The sequence below is a fragment of the Poecilia reticulata genome, chromosome 9, assembly GCF_904066995.2.
Source record: "Poecilia reticulata chromosome 9, P_reticulata-male-v2, whole genome shotgun sequence".
Lineage (NCBI taxonomy): Eukaryota > Metazoa > Chordata > Actinopteri > Cyprinodontiformes > Poeciliidae > Poecilia > Poecilia reticulata.
Window position 1 is genome coordinate 7390911 of NC_088838.1, and position 17939 is coordinate 7408849.

Sequence of the window (17939 nt, forward strand, 5' to 3'; positions counted from 1 at the left end):
CCCTGAAGTCTTAAAAAGGAGGTTTCATGGATGTAAGCAGTGAAAGGAAGAAGTTCAAACTCTCTTCCATCAATCAAAATCTATTCACACTAGAGCAAGCATCAGACATCTGACTCCCACATCTCTCTGCCCAACTATCCAGTCAAACACAGATTAAAAAAAAAAAAAAAAAAAAAAAACGAGTGGCTAAAGCAAGTGAGGAGGATTAGCAGTTTTTGCCAACAGATGATGCTGACATCCAAGATCTTCTATTGTGGAATATCGTCTCCAAATATTGAGTTGTCAGAATGTCATGATAGTCATTAGACTTTCATACAGTAACAGTCTTCAGTCAGAGTCCTGATTTGTTGCAAGACTGACTGCTACTGGAGACGAGTTACGACAACAATATTTAGTTTCTCTTTGGGGTGAATAAAGTATTCCTGTAGTTGAATGGACTTAAATTGAATGCACCCTTCCATTATTATTTTTAATTCTATAAATCCAAAAGTAATACATGCACAAAAATTATGACTGCTTGAGATATTAGTATTTATAAATGAGAACCAATCAGTCAGTCAGCGTTGGGAATTGGATGGTTTTACAAATATCTAGGAATCCTACACAATTTTCAAGGCAAAATTCTATTTAGACAATCCACGTATCCATCCGTCACACATGGCCGCACACAATAAGTCCAGATAATCTTTTATTTAAAAATCAGGGTAGTAAACCTACAGGGAACCATATTACATTCCAGACTTTTCTGGCCTGTGTACATCCCTGTTGATCAGGAGACCTGAACTTTCTTTTCTTTCTTTTTTTTGGATCACTAAATGAATCAAAACTGAAAAATCAAACTTTTTTTCCAGTATATAAACACAACAACAAACAGAGGTATCTTTGACTAACTCTGTCATGCAATCGGGATGTTCTTTGATCCCTTAATTTTCTGCTGGATTCAAAACGACTTTCTCAATCAAAGAACCAGCAGCACACGTTTAACTTCAAGGTCAATGTTTGTTACATAAAACAGCTGAATTAAAACAACATCTTAGAAAGACAAGAAGTGCAATTTCCTGAAATTGTAATAAGGCTTCCAAGAAAACTCCAAAACTAAGACAAGTCTGGAAAAACCTGATCAGGACACCGCTTGTATTTATACGCATCTACAAAGTAAACCAATAACTTTGTTTTGGTGTTGTATATGAAAGGGAAGGTAAAAAAGAAAAGAAAATCATTGAGTTTTTGTTAGGGGGGGTTTATCTGTTAAGCCGTTCCTCCAGTGAAAGGTGGGTATGGCTGCATTCCTGAGCAGGAGGCTCATCCTGATAACAGGTGGATTAAGCATCGCTTATTGTCCTCTTGCAGGAAGCTTGATGAAGCTCTGAGTCAGAGAAACAACAGCAGAAAACTGGCTCCTCTCATTGTCTAAAAAACCAAAAGCTGCAAATCTTTCCACCCATGTGTCATAACCAGCTGTCAGTCAAAGAAACAACTTCCCAGGCCAGGAACAAGGAGCAAATGAACTGGCTCCTCGGTGGCAGGTTTGGGAGAAAATGCAACAGTTTAGACATTTAAAGCAAGCAGAAAAACTACCTTCTAATTCAGAAGCTGGAAATGACTTTAAACCCGGAGTAACTCTGTTCAACTTCCAGATTTAAAATCCAGTGGAATTTGTTCCGTAATTTTCTCAGTGACCAAATTAACTCCTGTTAGCAACACGACCTAATAATGTATTTCTTCTTTTTTTGTTTTGTTTTCTTTTGCTACTTTCAAAGACTTGTAGAACCAAGTTTTAAAAAAGAGATTTGATGTTGTACAAATTATCAGGAGAACCAATCAGTCTTTTCCAAGCCAATGCCAATTTTAGGTTTACTTCAGATTTTATTTTATTTTTTCTTTTACTTGTCGGTTCAGATTTGGACCAATTTTGATTTTATTTAGGATAGCCAAAAATGTGCTGCAGGTTCACTGACAGAGAAAGACATTTTAAATATAATAGAACAAAAAGAAAACATGTATCTTAATTTATGTTGCAAAACATATCCTCCTATTTTTTTATTAAACTCAAAAAGGTTTAATGAAATCAAAGAACGTGATGTTGGTTAGTGTATTTATAGCAAGAAAATAGAAGTTCTTAGTCTTAACACATTCACTGATTAAGGGAAAAAATATATATAATTTCTCAGTATTAAACCTGCCAATCACAGATCAGAGCCAAAAGAAAAAAAGAAAATTGCACGGTTCAGATTATCCAGCTGATCAGTGCAAAAGGTTCATGTTATGAAATAGTGAGGTTTGGAAATGTATGTTTCTTGTTCCTTAATTGGTTGTCTGGTAAATATGTCAATGATTTCTTTGTTTATTTTCCACTTTACTATTCAGAAGTTCCAATATTTGCACAATATTTCATATATCTGTGGTTACAACATTTCTAAAGATAAATCAGGCAGTTTAACTAATTGGACTTGAGCAGCTTTTTCACCTAATTGTTTTTTTTTTACCCTTTACTTGGGTGATTTCTTGAATCTACACTTGGAAAACCTCATATTTACTTAGATGCTACTAGAACCAAAGCAACATATAAGTGCGTTTGCCACTTTATCCCCAAAACCACAAGTTCCTCCTGGGAGTGCTGCCACTCTTTTTGTTTTGTTTTTTCCAGGCAGCAGCCATTTCCAGTCCCTGAAACTGCCTCCAACAATGGCTCCTGTTGTTGTGGCTGCGAGTGGGTCACCCACAAACCCAAACACAAACACGCAGCGGCTCGGGAAAAGAGACAGATACTGCAAACAAACAAACCATCGGCGAGATGTCACTCAAACGGACCCTTAGAGCCTTGCTCGCCAACTGACGGAGGTGGCCAAGCAAACAGTCCGGCTGACTTTTGTCAAATTCTTTCTATTGAAATCTTGCAAGTGTGCGTTTTGCTTTCCAGTTTGGCTGTAGAAGATGGGACTTTTTTACAAACAGCCGACTAGATCCATCCCACACGCGTTCTGCATCGGTTTGCAGAGGGAAAACAGGTCAGCAGAACTACGCTTCACCCGGTTTACATCCTGGAGAAGGTTCTTTGACTTACAGAGAAGAGCAATGAAGATGCGTTATTAAACCCGGGTGCCACGGACCAGGCCGTAATAAATCAGGTTGACTGGTTAATATACAGGAGCCAGCAAGAAGAAGAGTACCAAGGCTCCTGCTGGCCTCCAAACAGATAAGACAGCTTGGGGGTAATCTGACTCTAAGACTGTGGATAAAGGCAGTTTGTCTCTTCTTGGGCTGTCAGTCCACACCTACCAGGTAATTAGGCCTAATTATGAGAGAAAGGTCTGCTTCCCCTTCATGTTATTAAATAAGAGCCAGCCTCGTCCGCCAAGGATCTCTCAACACCATCGAGGGGGCTGGCGACCTCCAGATCAAACAGTCACTATCTGTGCCCCCTCATGCCCCCACGACTGCAGCAAAGCCCCCCTCTCCTCATCTTCATCGCAGCGTGTGTCAAGCTTATTCGTTATGATATTCTGCATCAAAGTTTAGAGGCGAGAGAGGGATGCCTGTCCACATTCCTCGCTCTGTACAAAGTATCATGTGATCCCAGCAGCAGCTACCCACCTGAGTTGCCCCCTTTGTCAAAAATAAGATGTGCCATTCATAAATAAGAGCGAGCAGGAAGGGAGGGGCATGCCCATCACAAGGGTGTATTATAGGAGCTTTGTAATGGGCCCGCTTCACGGGAGCCAATACGGAGGATCCGGAGATGCGAGCTCCGATATCGGACCAGTCGAGCATGAGATGTGAGCCGAACGATGAAAACCCAAAACCGACACCTGGCGAAGAAGTTCCTGTTAGGCGTGGCTTGGCCGACAGTAAAACGTTACGGTCTCGAAACTACTACGATTTCTCAGACAAAGTAAAATAATTTCACAGACGCCAGAGAAAGCGACTGGACGTTTCAATTTACGTATGAAGCACAAAGTAGCAGCAACTCAATTCACCGCTTAACCAATCAAAACCCTCATTTTTTGCCCCACTTGGCGCCTTACGACCCATTTCACACAATGGTTTTTCATGTATTTTCATGAATTACACAAATGAGCAACCATAAAGCTATTTAAATCTACCGTATAATTTGATTCAATTGCATGTTATTTGCTGAAGAATTCATGCAACACATTATTTCCACTTCTTCTGGTTCCTATCCCTGGTTGGGTCAGTCAACTTTCAAAAATATTAATAAAACCAAACAATAGTAATCAACCTTTTATGGGAAGACGTTATTTATTGGAGGTAGGGTTGGGCGATATGGAGTTAAAAAGTTTTATCATGGGGTTTGGTGTACTATTATAGCAATAAAAATGACAATAACTATTCATTACTTGTTACTATGACACAGTGATCAAAACCTGACAAACACAAATGCTGCTTTTGGAAAACACCCATTTGGGTAACACTTTATTTGAAGGGGTGTGCATAAGACTGACATGACACTGTCATAAACATGACATAACACCTGTTATGAACATGAAGAAGTCTTTATGTTTATGACAGTTGTCATGAAGTGTCATTCAGTAAATAATTACACTTTTAATGCAAAGTTGCTCTAAAAGTTGCATTGAAAGTCCATTAAAAATGCCAACTTTGCATTAAAATGTCATTATATACAAAATTGTGCAAAGTTGGCACTTTTAATGGACTTTTAATGCAACTTTTAGAGCAACTTTGTATTGAAAGTGTCATTATTTACCGAATGACACTTCATGACAACTGTCATAAACATTCATAAAGACTCCTTCATGTTCATGACAGGTGTTATGTCATGTTTATGACAGTGTCATGTCAGTTTTATGCACACCCCTTCAAATAAAGTGTTACCCACATGGTAAACCCAGTTCTTTAGCATGCCATATGTATATCATATAAATGAATGTGATTTTTAAGCACTAAACTGTTCACACTAATTGCATTTAATCATATTTTACTGATATTTATTGATACTCTCATTGATAAAACAATGGAGAAAATACTAAAACTGACAATCCCCACAAAACTCATGGTTTTAGGGAATTTTAAATAGCATTAATTGGAACTTATTGTGACAACAACAAATCAAAATTCTTATAATAATAAATGAGAAACGATGCGATAAATGCCCACCCCTAATTTGAACCATAAAACATTTAAATACAGTAGACTGGATCTAGATTACTTTAAATCAGGGACGTCCAAAGTTAAATACAACACAGAGTATTTGTGTTTTATAACCAATCTTTTTTAGAAGTAAAACCATGTCTATGTCGACATAGACGTGGTTTTACTGGTTTTACCCAGGTCAGATTTGATGTAATTTATAAAACTTGGTGAAATATAGCAATCATTTTTGGAAGAAAGTCACTAAAATCTTTTTCTTATAACAGAATAAAAATTTTTAAAAAATCAAACAACTTTAATAGTTTTTTTTTATTGCAATCTTCCCAAATGTCTTTACCATTTTTTTTGCCCACAAGTTCTTTTAACTTGTTAATTTTGGCCCATGTGACAAAAAGTGTGGCCACCCCCACTTTAAATCATTGATCAATCTCAATGCACGGCCTAATCTTTGGCTAACCCATCGTATCTCATCTATTCAGAACCCTTATTTTAATGTTACTATTTTACTGTCTGAACCTAATGGTATTTTTACCTCGCGGGCTGGTCAGTAGGTGGTGAACTCACCATTAGTCAGCCCTTCTGTCCTGACCCTCCCCCTTCTAATGCAAGTCCTCCTGAGGAGGAAGCCAATGTGCCAAATAGAGAGCAAGCTCCATTACTGAGGTCCAGTTGGAAAAAACAGCAAGGGAAGCGTCACGCCCTTTATTGTGTCTTGGTGGGGGTATCGAGGCTGGACAAACAGACCAGTGTCAGATAGAGGCTGAAGTCAGACACAAGTGCACCAACACCCACTGTCAGTCACAGATCCAATGAGCGGGAAGCGGTAGCATTGTTCGCATGAATGGCGTGAATGCTAAGCAGGGGCCATGGCAGATAAGGGCTCAATGCCTTGTGGGTGTCGCTGAGCCAGTCACAGATGGAGCAGCATGTCAGGAAGACCTGATTTAAGAGGTTCTGACTGTGGTCAACAGGTACCAGGAGCCTTATCTGTTTGCATTATCAGCCATTTCCTCCGTGAGGTCATCTACCTGGGCACTACAGCACAAAGGGACACAAGAGGGTTGACAGCTCAAGTGTCATCGTACATCACCACGCATTTTTTTTTTTTTTGGGTGTGATGGGTCTTCTGGATATGGGGTGGATTTGGCTGTGAATACAGCTAACACATGAGAACAAGGAAGGACTTATTGTGCTGTAATCCCAATAATGCAACTAGAGATTAAGAGCAGGGGAGAAAAAAAAAACAAAAAAAAAAAACAGGAGTTACAGCATGTCAAACACGACACCCCTCACTGGTTCAGCTGTCAGTCATGTTTAGGGAGGTATGAGCAAGTTGGTGCACACCAAACTAAGAACAATTATTTTTTGGCAGAGTTTAACTATTAGTACATAGTGGAGATCTTCCAGAACTCAACCTTGTAAATATTTAATAAACCTGTCAAAGTAGTGCACTCTCACTACACCCCAGTTGAAAATGGATAAAAAGCCTTAAAACAACTTCATCTTGTATTGGAGCAGAATAATCTAACGCTGAAAAATGTTGACATTAACTGTTTTTATTCTAAGCATATTTATTCAGTGGCGAACAAGAGTCCATGCCGAGAAATAAGTGTTTTCAATAAAGTCGTCATCAGTGGTGCAATTATTGGATCCCCTGCTGCTTTGCAACAATCCATTTTGGCAACAGGACAATGCTCTGTGTTTTACTTTTTTTTTTTTTTTTTTTTACAACCCTCCACAGCTCTGGGTCCTCTTTTATGCTTTCATCTCTTCATCTTGTGACATACTTGATTTTGTTTTCAATCATCAGGTATTTCAAATATTGTAATTGATTTCAGACACTCTAACATGTTCCCATTGCCTTTGGAAAACCAAAAACAGAACAGCATCACAGATAACTCCACCGCACTAAGCAGTTGTCTTTTCCATCTGTCTCCACAACAAAACCTTCATTTGTGTTTTCTGCCTACAATCTCACCTTAGTCATAGGGTTCCAATTAAAGTACTTATGTTCATAAAACTCTACATGTGCACATTTATGATTGTAGGACAGAAATGCCTCACGAGGAGCCATTTGGCAGATTATCTTTAATGGTTCCTATGGAGACCAGGTGAAGACAAGATGATACCGACAGCTTTGGACATATTTTCCCATCTTACTGTGGTAACATAATTATGAGTCATTGTACCATCATGGAATGAGTGGATTAAAAAAACAGGGGCGTTGATGTCAGGTTTCATTTTTACCACAGAGAAACAGAAAGTCGTTGATTACCAACCAGAAGTTCCAAGATACTCAGATCAATTTTTAAAGGTTTTTTTTAAATGCTTCATTTAAATTCGTTTTGAATGGAGCAATAGGACGGACTGTACAGATGATGACTTTGTTAAAAATAAATATTTATTAACATTAGAATGTTTCTTTTCTGCAAGAATGTAATCAAATAATGATTTACTAATAGAAAAACCAATTGAGATCTCGAACACGTCTTATCCATGCAGCTAAAAAAAAAAACCCTGGGATTTAAAATAAGGATTGTCAAATAATCGTTGACATTTGTCTGCTTTTAAAGTAGCTCAGCACTCTGCGTTATTTGTAAAGACCATGTTTAGGTCTGTTTGGCACTGATTGCAGTATGAACGTATGCTAATCTGTTCTTTGAACGGAGCTTGATGCCATCTTCTCCAATGGTGTCCAATGACATTCTCCAGTCGGAAGATTAACCTAATTTTGAACCCAACCAGCTTACAAATCCACGAAACAATAGTTTCTTAATGTTTGAAAGACAGAAGCTGAGCAACAAACTGGCTAACTATAGCTAAACACTAGCAACAACCCACAGCTAGAACTACCAACACTGCACAGACAGTATAGTTACTTGGCGGCTGTTGTCAGCCTGCTTTCACCGTCAGTCTAGAGAGCAAAAAAAGAAACCCAACCCACTAAATGTTTAGAAAATAAGTACCAAATAAGTACCATGTCTGGAAGACGGCGGTGCTGTCAAGAGTTGCCAGGGAAACTGAATTTCAAAGAGGACCCCTTCCTTTAGGAGGAGCTGCCCATGTAAGTGCCTGATCAGAAACGTCACTCACTCGCGCTCTCTTTCACAAAAGCAGTTACACACACAGGAGCGCGCGTCTTTCCCTCTCTCTCCGTGTCCTTCTCACTCATCACTCTCACGTGAATAATACTTTGACTTCTATGAACAGTCGCAGATTCTCAATTAGGTTTAGCTCTATACTTGAGAGTATTTTAATATATCTGTACCATTATATTGAATCTGTGTTGCTAAAAGTGATTCTCCCCAGTCTTAAGTCTTTTGCAGTCTTTAGCCCCCCCCCCGCCCCCCCCGAGTAATATGAATTTTAATAATGGCCTAGTTAAAGCCCAGAGAAAAATTTTATTGAAAGATTGAAAGTGGCAAGACCAGAAAAATTGAGGGTCACAGTTGCTCTCAGTCCATTTTGACTGAGTTCAAACCATTCTGCGAAGGAGAACGAGTCTTTATGTGCACATCTGTTAGAGACATTTCCTTATGGTTCAAACCTTTCAGAGGGGTTGTTTCATATTTATCAATTACATTCTGAGATTATTTACCGTTGAGACATGTGATCATAGCATTTAGACGACTGAGGAAAAAGAAAGAAGTAAACAGAAACAAATATGAAACTTGTTCATCAGCACTATTTAGATCTAAAGCCTGATGGCATTTTGATGGCATGCTGGCCTGGAGAATAAAAGGAAAAGTTGGCTTTAGCTCACTCTGAATGTATCAAAGTAACACGTCACATTTTTCATTAAGAAGATCTACTTTCATAACTGCTCTTGTAATATAGCAAAATATATTATTTTGTAGTCTTGCATAAAACAAAGAAAAAGCTTTTGCAATAAACACAGACTGAGGCATCATCCATTTCAGTCTAATTGTGAAACGGAGACAGAAAACACTGGTCTCTAATCCACTGAGCACACAGGCCTCTTTCATAGGAGCGCTGGGAAAAACCTTTATTTGTCCATTCCTATCATGGAAAAAGCGACTTTCATGCCCGGCTAGGCCCGAGCTGGAAGATTAGCTGAAACTAGAGTGCTTTAAACCTCTTCTGTGGACTTGGATTAGAGTCAGTCAATCTTCCTGAACCCCCCCTGCCTCACCTCCCCAAAAAATGAAACAATAAAGAGTGCAGGTGGCTGAGCAGGAGAGAGAAAAGCAAGCAGAGTTTGAGACTAAGAAAATCAATCAAACTAAACATCAAAGTAACAGTATAACGTATAAACGTATAAGCGCTAAATGGAATGACCGACTTCAAACCAATTAGCGCTAATGGAAGTGCCAAGACAGTAAGCCCTCTGCAGGAGGGTGAGGAAGTGTCTCCTGCTCTGCCCAAACAGACAGCACTGCCGACATCATCATCAATTATTCCTGGCTTCTCACCTTACCCATAAGTTGGATGGTTGCAGAGGGATAATTGTCGGGGTGCCCTTGAGAGCAGGTGCCTTGGTCTCCCCGTGGGTCCAAGGGGGGACCGGGAGAGAGTGACAAGGGTGGTGGGGTGTGTGTCTGTGTGCCTTCTACGGTGTCACCCATCCCTGGAATCCCACTCCTGTTGCAACCCGGGGCAGGCAGGTCACTTTACAGCTCATCACCAAATTAGAAAGGCTGCGGGTCAGACTGGGCAACCAGCGGACCACGGTGGGATTGAAACGGATGAGAGATCTCTGAGGCTCCAGTCTGTTGGCATTCTGTCACCAGGCTATTCTCTTATCACAGAGAGGTACAAGTCTCTGGAAAAACTCATGAATAAACCTTAAAATTTGAACAACAACAAAAAAAATTTATATTTTGTTTTTCACATTTTTCTGGGATTTTACTGTGTGAATGTGAAGAAGAAGAAAAAGATTATATGAACGTTATTCTTGAAAGAAAGGCATGTAAAGTCTGGATTACCACACAACCACACAACAGGTAGAGGACACAGTAAGCCTAGTAGAAAACTGTGTACGGCAGAAAATGAACACTGTTGATTAACGTTAACATTTCATCCCTATACAAACACATGCTAAATGATACTGTGGGGACGCGCCTCTTCAGCAGTTTAGTAAAAGAGTGAATAGATGGAGCTAAATCACAGACAATTCTAGAAGAAAACATGGTGCAGGTTAAGTTTGTGTGGTTTTGGTGAGGTGAGTGGTCACGGTCAATTTACTGTGGTAAGAGTTTTTGAACACCTGCCTTCTGGCAAGTGTTCAAAGTGGTAGAACGCTTCATCTGTCTACCATGATTAGGTGGTGAAGCCATTGCTCCTTTAAAACTACAAAATATGCTTCTGATCTAATCGTCCAGGGTCTTTGCCATCTTATTGTCTGTATCCCTGAATGCTTTTGACAATTTTCTTGATGTTTCTAAAATAATTGATGTTACTGTCAACTGCCCAGTTGTTTGAATTGTTCTTTATTCAGCACACCTGATGCAACCAACGAAAGCCTTTTGTTCCATACCTGAGACCACACCTGATAAGTGAATGCAGTCCTTACATTTTGTATCTAGCTAGCTCCTGGGACATTTTGGATTTTGCCAATAAACTTAACTTGTTGTGGACACTGTACATTTCTAATTTCATTGTATTCCCGGAGAAATTGTTAAGTCCAGTGAAGTTCATGAAGACCCAATAACTTGCCACTTATGTACAAATGCAGATCCAGCAGTACAAATTAAATGGATGTATCAATTTCTCCAGAAAGCAGCTGTACATTTACAAAAAAAAAGGAGCAACCAAGCAATAACCAAGGCTGAAGCGTACCCTGGAACAGAAATGTTGCTGTCAATGGATAAGGAAGTTTAACACCAACATGGACTGAAAAGATGTCAACCAAGAAAGAAAAGTTCGTTCCAGACGGGAGCTAACTGGCCTACAGAGCAACTATGGAGTCAAGGTGAGGCCCATTAGTACCCGTCAAGCATGTAGGTGGAAGCATCAGGTTGTGGGTTTAGCTCCCAGTAGTACTGGTGCATAACACACTGTGAATTGAATAATGAAAGGAGGGCTACTTTAATGGACCCCTTTGGTAAAAACTAACTTGCAACACTACCAAACAAGTAAGAAACGGTCTAAAGTAGATCCAGAATTTCATATTTTATTGCCTGTTAGAGAGATTTTGTAGATGTACCAGAGCAGTACAAACCTCTATCAAATTACACTAAAATCACACCAAGGTATTTTTCTTAACTCTGAAATCAGTCAAGACTAGAACGTTGTAAGCACATGGATGAGCATCCATTAAGATGCATCTGTAGAGGAAGAAGATATGGTGCCTAGAAGTATGTGCCGGTATCATCACATGTGACGGTGAGGCCTTGCTGGCTCATGTTTTTCTTGGGCGTCTCTGCAGGTGAGAACGGAGGGAAGTCAGGGAGGGCGAGGAGTGACCGAGCTGGCTATCACTTTGAGGAGTGGAGCAAAATGCAGTTTTAATGCCACTATCAGCAACACCGAACCGTCCTCCCTTTGTGAAGTGAAAGGAGGAAACCCGGGTCTGGCTTAATGTTCTCATCAGTTCTTTTGTGAAACTCCCCATTTTTAAAGACGGAGCCGTTTCTCAAGGTCCTGTCCTCAAAAACGAGTAGAACAAGCAGAAATATAACCTTGCTGCTAAGCAGCAGAAACGGTGCTTAGCAGCAATCTTGAACGTACATGCCATGTAAATTCAAGATTTAATTGTCTTTATTTTATAGCGTTTAAGGGGTAACATTAAGCAAGTAGCAGTGTCATTGTGTAGGGAAGGAAGATGGACGGAGATGTAACTAAATACAAGGCAATCCTCAAAGATCTCTATCCGATCTGACTTGGAAAAAGTCATTTGCTCCCTTACATGTTTCCTCTGTTTTGGCCTTTTTGTTAGACTTAACAGTAAATGTATGTATCATCACAGCATTAAGTTTTTGGAAATGTATCCTACGGTATTTATCTAAGAAATTGATGTTTTAAAATGCTGACATTTTTTGAGTTATTTCTTCTTCCTCTTCCTCTTGTTATTATTGTGCATTTGTTATTCCAAAAAACATTACATTAAAATTGATGCTCTTATACAGTATTTTTTGGATGAACGTTTTACTGATGATATCTCTCTGATATCTACATCCATCCATTTTCTTTACACCCTTGTCCCTTGGTGGGGTCAGGGGGGTTGCTGGTGCCCATCTCCAGCTAACGTTCTGGGTGAGGGGCGGGGTCACCCTGGACAGGTCGCCAGTCTGTCGCAGGGCAACACAGAGACACACAGGACACACAACCATGCACACACACACTCACACCTAGGGACAATTTAGAGAGGCCAATTAACCTGACAATCATGTTTTTGGACTGTGGGAGGAAACCGGAGTACCTGGAGAAAACCTACGCATGCACAGGGAGAACATGCAAACTCCATGCAGAAAGACTGGGGCCGGGAATTGAACCCAGAACCTTCTTGCTGCAAGGCAACAGCTCTACTAACTGCGCCACTGTGCAGCCCATTTACATACATGTATAGTAGAATAATGTGTTATTTTTCTATCAATACTTTTGCCTTGGTAGTATTCAATGTCATTAATCCAGGCCACTATGATGTTTGGCAAAGTGTTGTCTGCAAACTTTCAATGATTCCAGCCAACATTCGGCAAACTCCAAAATGAATCATCATCATTGAACATTGGCTGGACGTTTGCCAGATGTTAACTGAACGTTTGCAGACAATGTCCATTAGAAAGTTAAAGGTGTTTTATTTTGACGTTCAGCGAACGTTGTCTGCAAGCGTTCATCAAACGTTCAAGACAACAAATGTGGACACAAGTAAATGCTGCACATGATTCTCTCCAGCTTGACCACACACGGTACAGCCACACTCCGTCTCATGCAAATACAGACCAGTGTCTTTCCTCAGATAAGCGCCAAAAAAATAAACCCAGTCGGCCATAACTACGTGCTTCTGAAGCACAGCTTACACAGCACATCCACAATTGAGTTCAGTGTTTATGTGAGAGCCTGATTCAATCACAAGCCACCCGCCGCTTTTATTAGCTAAACAGGACAGAATCTGTCAGACAGAAGCCACAAGGCGAGGTTGACGTGCAGTCTGTCTCCGCTACTCGACCCGTCTGCGACTTGTCCTAGTAGAAGGATGGCTGTAGCGTGGACATGACAATCCACGGGAGTTGTGATTTGTGCGCAGCTCAGGCCGAAGCAGTTTCTCCCATCTGCACCCAGATGTGCTGGCTGCAGTTTGGGGGAAGCAGTCAAGCAGTCATGGCAGTGGAAGACACTTTGATTTATGTGACGTGACTCAGAGTGATAACACCTGAGCCCTGAAGCGGACCCTGTCGGAGGGAAGCTGTCAGCTCGGTGCTGATGATTTCTCGGCTCTGCTGGTGTTCGGCGAATTCTGTCGGAAGCAAAAAGCAGTTTGTTAGGCAGCAGCTTGTAAAACGGATTAGCTCCTAAATTGTGTCAAGTTCAGATCAGAGAAGAAATGTGTCCTCTCTGGGCTGCTTAGGCTGATGTAACGCTGGATTTTTAAGATTTAGCTTCATTTCAAGATGTATTATCCAGACAGTTTAGGAAATGTTGACCTTGTGTTTTTTTTTTTTGGCAAGTTTAGAACAATTCAATAGCAGTAAAATATATTATATAAAAAGGGGTCTACCAAAGTCAGCAGTATTCATTGTCCTGCATCTATTGAACATTTTCACTAGTGAATGTATTGTGGTTGTGATTTTATGTGATATCACCTTATGCTGCTGTTACAGCAAAACGGCAGCCAAACCAGATTCAGTATAATTCGACTCTGCCTGCTTCGATCATTCAGGATTTGGAAATTTTCCATTCTTTTTTGTAAAATTTGCTGAAGTTCAGTAAAATTAGATAAAGAGCATCTGGGAACATCAGGTTTCACTGCTGGCGCCGATTTATTAATCGTACTTACATTTCTGTTTAGTTCTCTCCTTGCTTCCATGCATCTTCAGATTGTCATTGTGCACGATGATGATGATGATGATGATGATATGAAGGATTTTGGGTAGTGGTCAGTCCTGCAATGACTCTGAAAAGGGCTTTGATTGAGGGACGTTGTCATCTGTTGACTGTCATGAGATGCTCACAGCTCAATTTTCAGGCAGCAGACAATTTTCCACTGTAGCATGTCCTGGATGACCTCAGCTGTTGGCAAGCACCACTAATCCACCTCCTTTACTTTTATCAATGACATTGTTCTTTAGTTTTAATGGCCTGACTGAAGCCCCGCCAGACCAGCTTGCCCACTTAGGGCCCTACTGCTCATCTCAGGGCTGGTTCAGTAGTCAACAACAAATCAATTCGGTAATTAAATCGACATGACGACTGATGTAGGGAAGGAAACTGTATCCAATCCAGCAGACGGTGACTAAGAGGTTGTTTGAGTCAAAATAAAGAGAACAAGACGTGACGCGTCCTGTTTGGATCCAGACATTAAGAGAATGCGAAAGTGATTTGTTTTTGCATGCAAACAGCTCAGGTTTAAACCGACACGATTTGGCAGCCGAGCACGCTCTCGCGCACACACACGTACACACAAACGTGGCTCCTTTGTTGTGTGCTGTCATCAAACATGAGCTCAGTAAATCTTTGTGCTGCTTCCAGAGGTAATAAGACGGCTTCCTGTGTGACAGAAGACCTGACTAAATGATTTAGGAGCTGAGGTTACTGATTGGAATCACTCTCTAGATGACTTTTTGGGGATTACATGAACATAAAGCAAACATCTTACTCGCCTACAGATAGATACCATTGTCTTCTGCGTAAGACTATTTGCTTCTACAGTAGATCTCCTTTCCAAACTGCATCCCAGGACAAGCCACATGTATTGAATTTAGGCCATTCCTGAGGGTATCCTGTTCTTATCAGGGGTCAGATAAGCTCACTTCACAGGCCCTCCACCTCTGCTGGATTACCAAAATAAAAAAAATAAAAAAAAAAAGAAAAGCACCCTCACCTTGATCATCCTTTATCACTCTTACCTTTTCATCCAAATATGTCAAAAGAGGAAGCGAACGGTCAATGGGAGTTTTGCAGAGGGTACATTTGTTGCAAAAAGAGACTTGCTTACGTCAGAGCGAGGGAAAGAAATGAGACAACCTTGACATTATCAATTGGGAGTATGCAGCATGCAGATTGTGTTGGCACAGCACACGGGAGGGAAATGCTCTCGGCAGTGTGTGAAACTGTAATCTAAACATCAGGAAGAACCTTCGTTTTGGTTCTTCCTGATGTTTAGGGGTTGAGCACGACCCACCTAGGCCTTAGTCCTCAATGCGGCCATCACAGGTTCAATTGCTGGCCTGATGACCTTCCCCGTTCTCTCATTACCCACTTTTCTGTCAATTCACTATCAAATGAAGTCCATTAGGGCCAATAAACATTGAAAAAGGGGCAGAATTATGTAAAATAAATTTGTTTTAGCTTTACGTTGAGTTATAATGTTATTGACTCATCAAAAACATACCTGCAGTGTTGCTTTGATTCTTTCTCATGCATGTTTACGAAATCCTTGAATCTCCTGTGGCAACCATTCAGCTGTGCAAAGTGCTTGGTTGGCCTATGACGGCCCTCGAAATGGTTTCCAAGCTCTCAGGCTCCTCCACTCAGCTCCATCAGACTACCCAGCATCAATTAGCAAACACCTGGTGAAACTGTGTATCTGCTGAGCTCATCACATGAGCTTCTTCTCAGTGAAACGCTGATAAAAACATTGCTAAAAGGTTAATAGAGGAGCCATGTTGTGATGACTTCCTGGAGGTGAAGTTTCAGAAATAGCAGGAGTTTTTGAAGAGACACAGGCCTAACTTCAAGTCATATATAACATAGACAACATTTTTATAACAACTGAAGGCAGCATAGTTACTTGAACTGTGCTACAAAATTATGCAAAGTGGTTGGAAAACATAATACTGCTCTCCTTTAAACTCCTGCTTTGATGGATGGCTGTCAAGACTCCTGATGAGAATCCAGACACTTTAATCAAAGAGACCTCTTTGCACACTACTTGACTGAAATCTGTAGGTAAATCCAATCGAGTACCTTCTTCTTAGACACCAAGTTCCCAGAAGATCCTGTTAAGATCCTGTTTGCAGCTACTACACTCCATCCACGCCCTGCAGGCAGCTCAGCATGACGGCTCCTGAGCCAGATACCGCCAGGGTAACAACAGCGGCCAAAACCGCGCCATATTCATCTCTCAACCAGTAATCCTTGCTCTGGTTTATCCTCTCCCTCACGTTTAACACATGTTTACACAAGGTTTGGATCCGTTTCTCCACATCCCAAAGCCTTAGCTGTGACTACAGCGCATTGCGACTAGCAAGTGTGTTTTAACATGTTACCTGAGTTCTGCTTTTCTCCCCCTCACCCCGAAGCAGGTCTGCTGGAGCTCAAGAGCTAAAGTGACAAAGACCCCGTGAATATCTGACTCACAGACAACTGTCAGCGTTCAATGGGCTGGATTAAAACGGAGCATAGAGCAGAGCGCACCCTGACATGTTGACATGTTCTGCTAAGTGCATTTCAAGGTGGATTTAACCCGTTTGCTCCATTGTGGAGCAACACAGGAGACACAATTTGTAAAACGGGGGGCCGAGCATTCTTGAGAGAGCGGCTGAAACTGTCCTCCCACCGTCTTTCTTGAGCAGGACCGACACCGGCTCGGTGCGCAGGGTGAGCGAGGCTGCCGTGGATCTCGAGGAGGTTCAGGGGTTTCAGAGAGCTCTCTCCTTAACCAAACAAACACGATGGAATTTTCTGCTATTGTTGGTGCCCGGAGCTGAGTGACGGGGCCGCATAGCAGGGCCGGCTGTCAGCGGAGACAACCCGGGGTTCAAAGAGTGACCGTCGACTCTGACGGCGGTTGCCATCAAAACGTCTCGGATGGACAGGCGCATCAGCTGGGGGTGGAAATGTGCTGCATGATGTCTGCTGTCACACACTGTGCAAAAATAATATATACATTCTTATCATTTAGACTGGGGTGGGTTTTTTGGGTTTTCTTTTTTACTCAAAAAACATTTTCTTGATCAAATACAGCAGACTTATGAATTTCAGTAAATTGCTTTGGGTTCAGATGGCCTACACATTTAGCATTTAGCCACCCGGGTTAGTAGTATCTTACGTAACAAAACGTAGCATCATATTAAGCTTCATTATGATTTGAGTCATTTTGGCCCACAGTGAGTCGTATTAAAGCATTAAATTCAAGTTTTTCTTTTACTTCTTCCTCATCTGAAAGACTAAATTTAGCAAAACCAAGCAAATATACTGCACAAGTTTCTGAAATAACTGCATATTAATTCACCTATTTGACAATTGGAATTCAAGCTTCGCCATTTTTAGCCATGTACTTTCATTTTAGACATATAAGCTAAATTGATAATACAAGTGTACCTCCTTTTTTAGTTACAGATAAATTGCGTTGATAAAAGAAAAAATATATAAAAATGCATAAGTCTCATGATTAATTTTGGAAAATATAATATATTTGATTTCCACTTGTGGTTGTCATGCCTATTTAGCCTGGATAAAAATAACTATTATTGTGTGAACAGTACCTGTGTCAGATAAAAAAAAATCAGAATATTTTGCTTTATTTTTAACTAAGGTTAAATGTTTCAATAATCCAATGTGTTTTACAGATTAGTTTTATCTGCTCGGGTATTTTTTGTAACCTGCAGAAGTATGAAGTAGTGAATAATCACAGTTACTGATAAGTGTCAATATCTGGAGCAAATGATTGTCAAGGTAACAACAAAAAT

General features: G+C 40.6%; 1 protein-coding gene across 2 annotated transcripts in view; it reads right to left on the reverse strand.

Moving 5' to 3' along the window:
• The window catches only part of gnb1l (guanine nucleotide binding protein (G protein), beta polypeptide 1-like), a 32895-nt gene extending 24657 nt beyond the window's left edge, over positions 1-8238 (reverse strand). The window contains exon 1 of one of the 2 annotated variants that reach the window (XM_008417648.3): positions 8108-8238. Coding sequence is in view for 1 of the 2 variants with exons in the window: in XM_008417647.3 (XP_008415869.1) it covers positions 8097-8110 (14 nt within the window). In the remaining variant the exon portion in view is untranslated. Of the gene's footprint in view, positions 1-8096 lie in introns of both variants that reach the window. The other variant, XM_008417647.3, reaches the window with a different exon arrangement.
• Positions 8239-17939: the final 9701 nt, after the last annotated feature.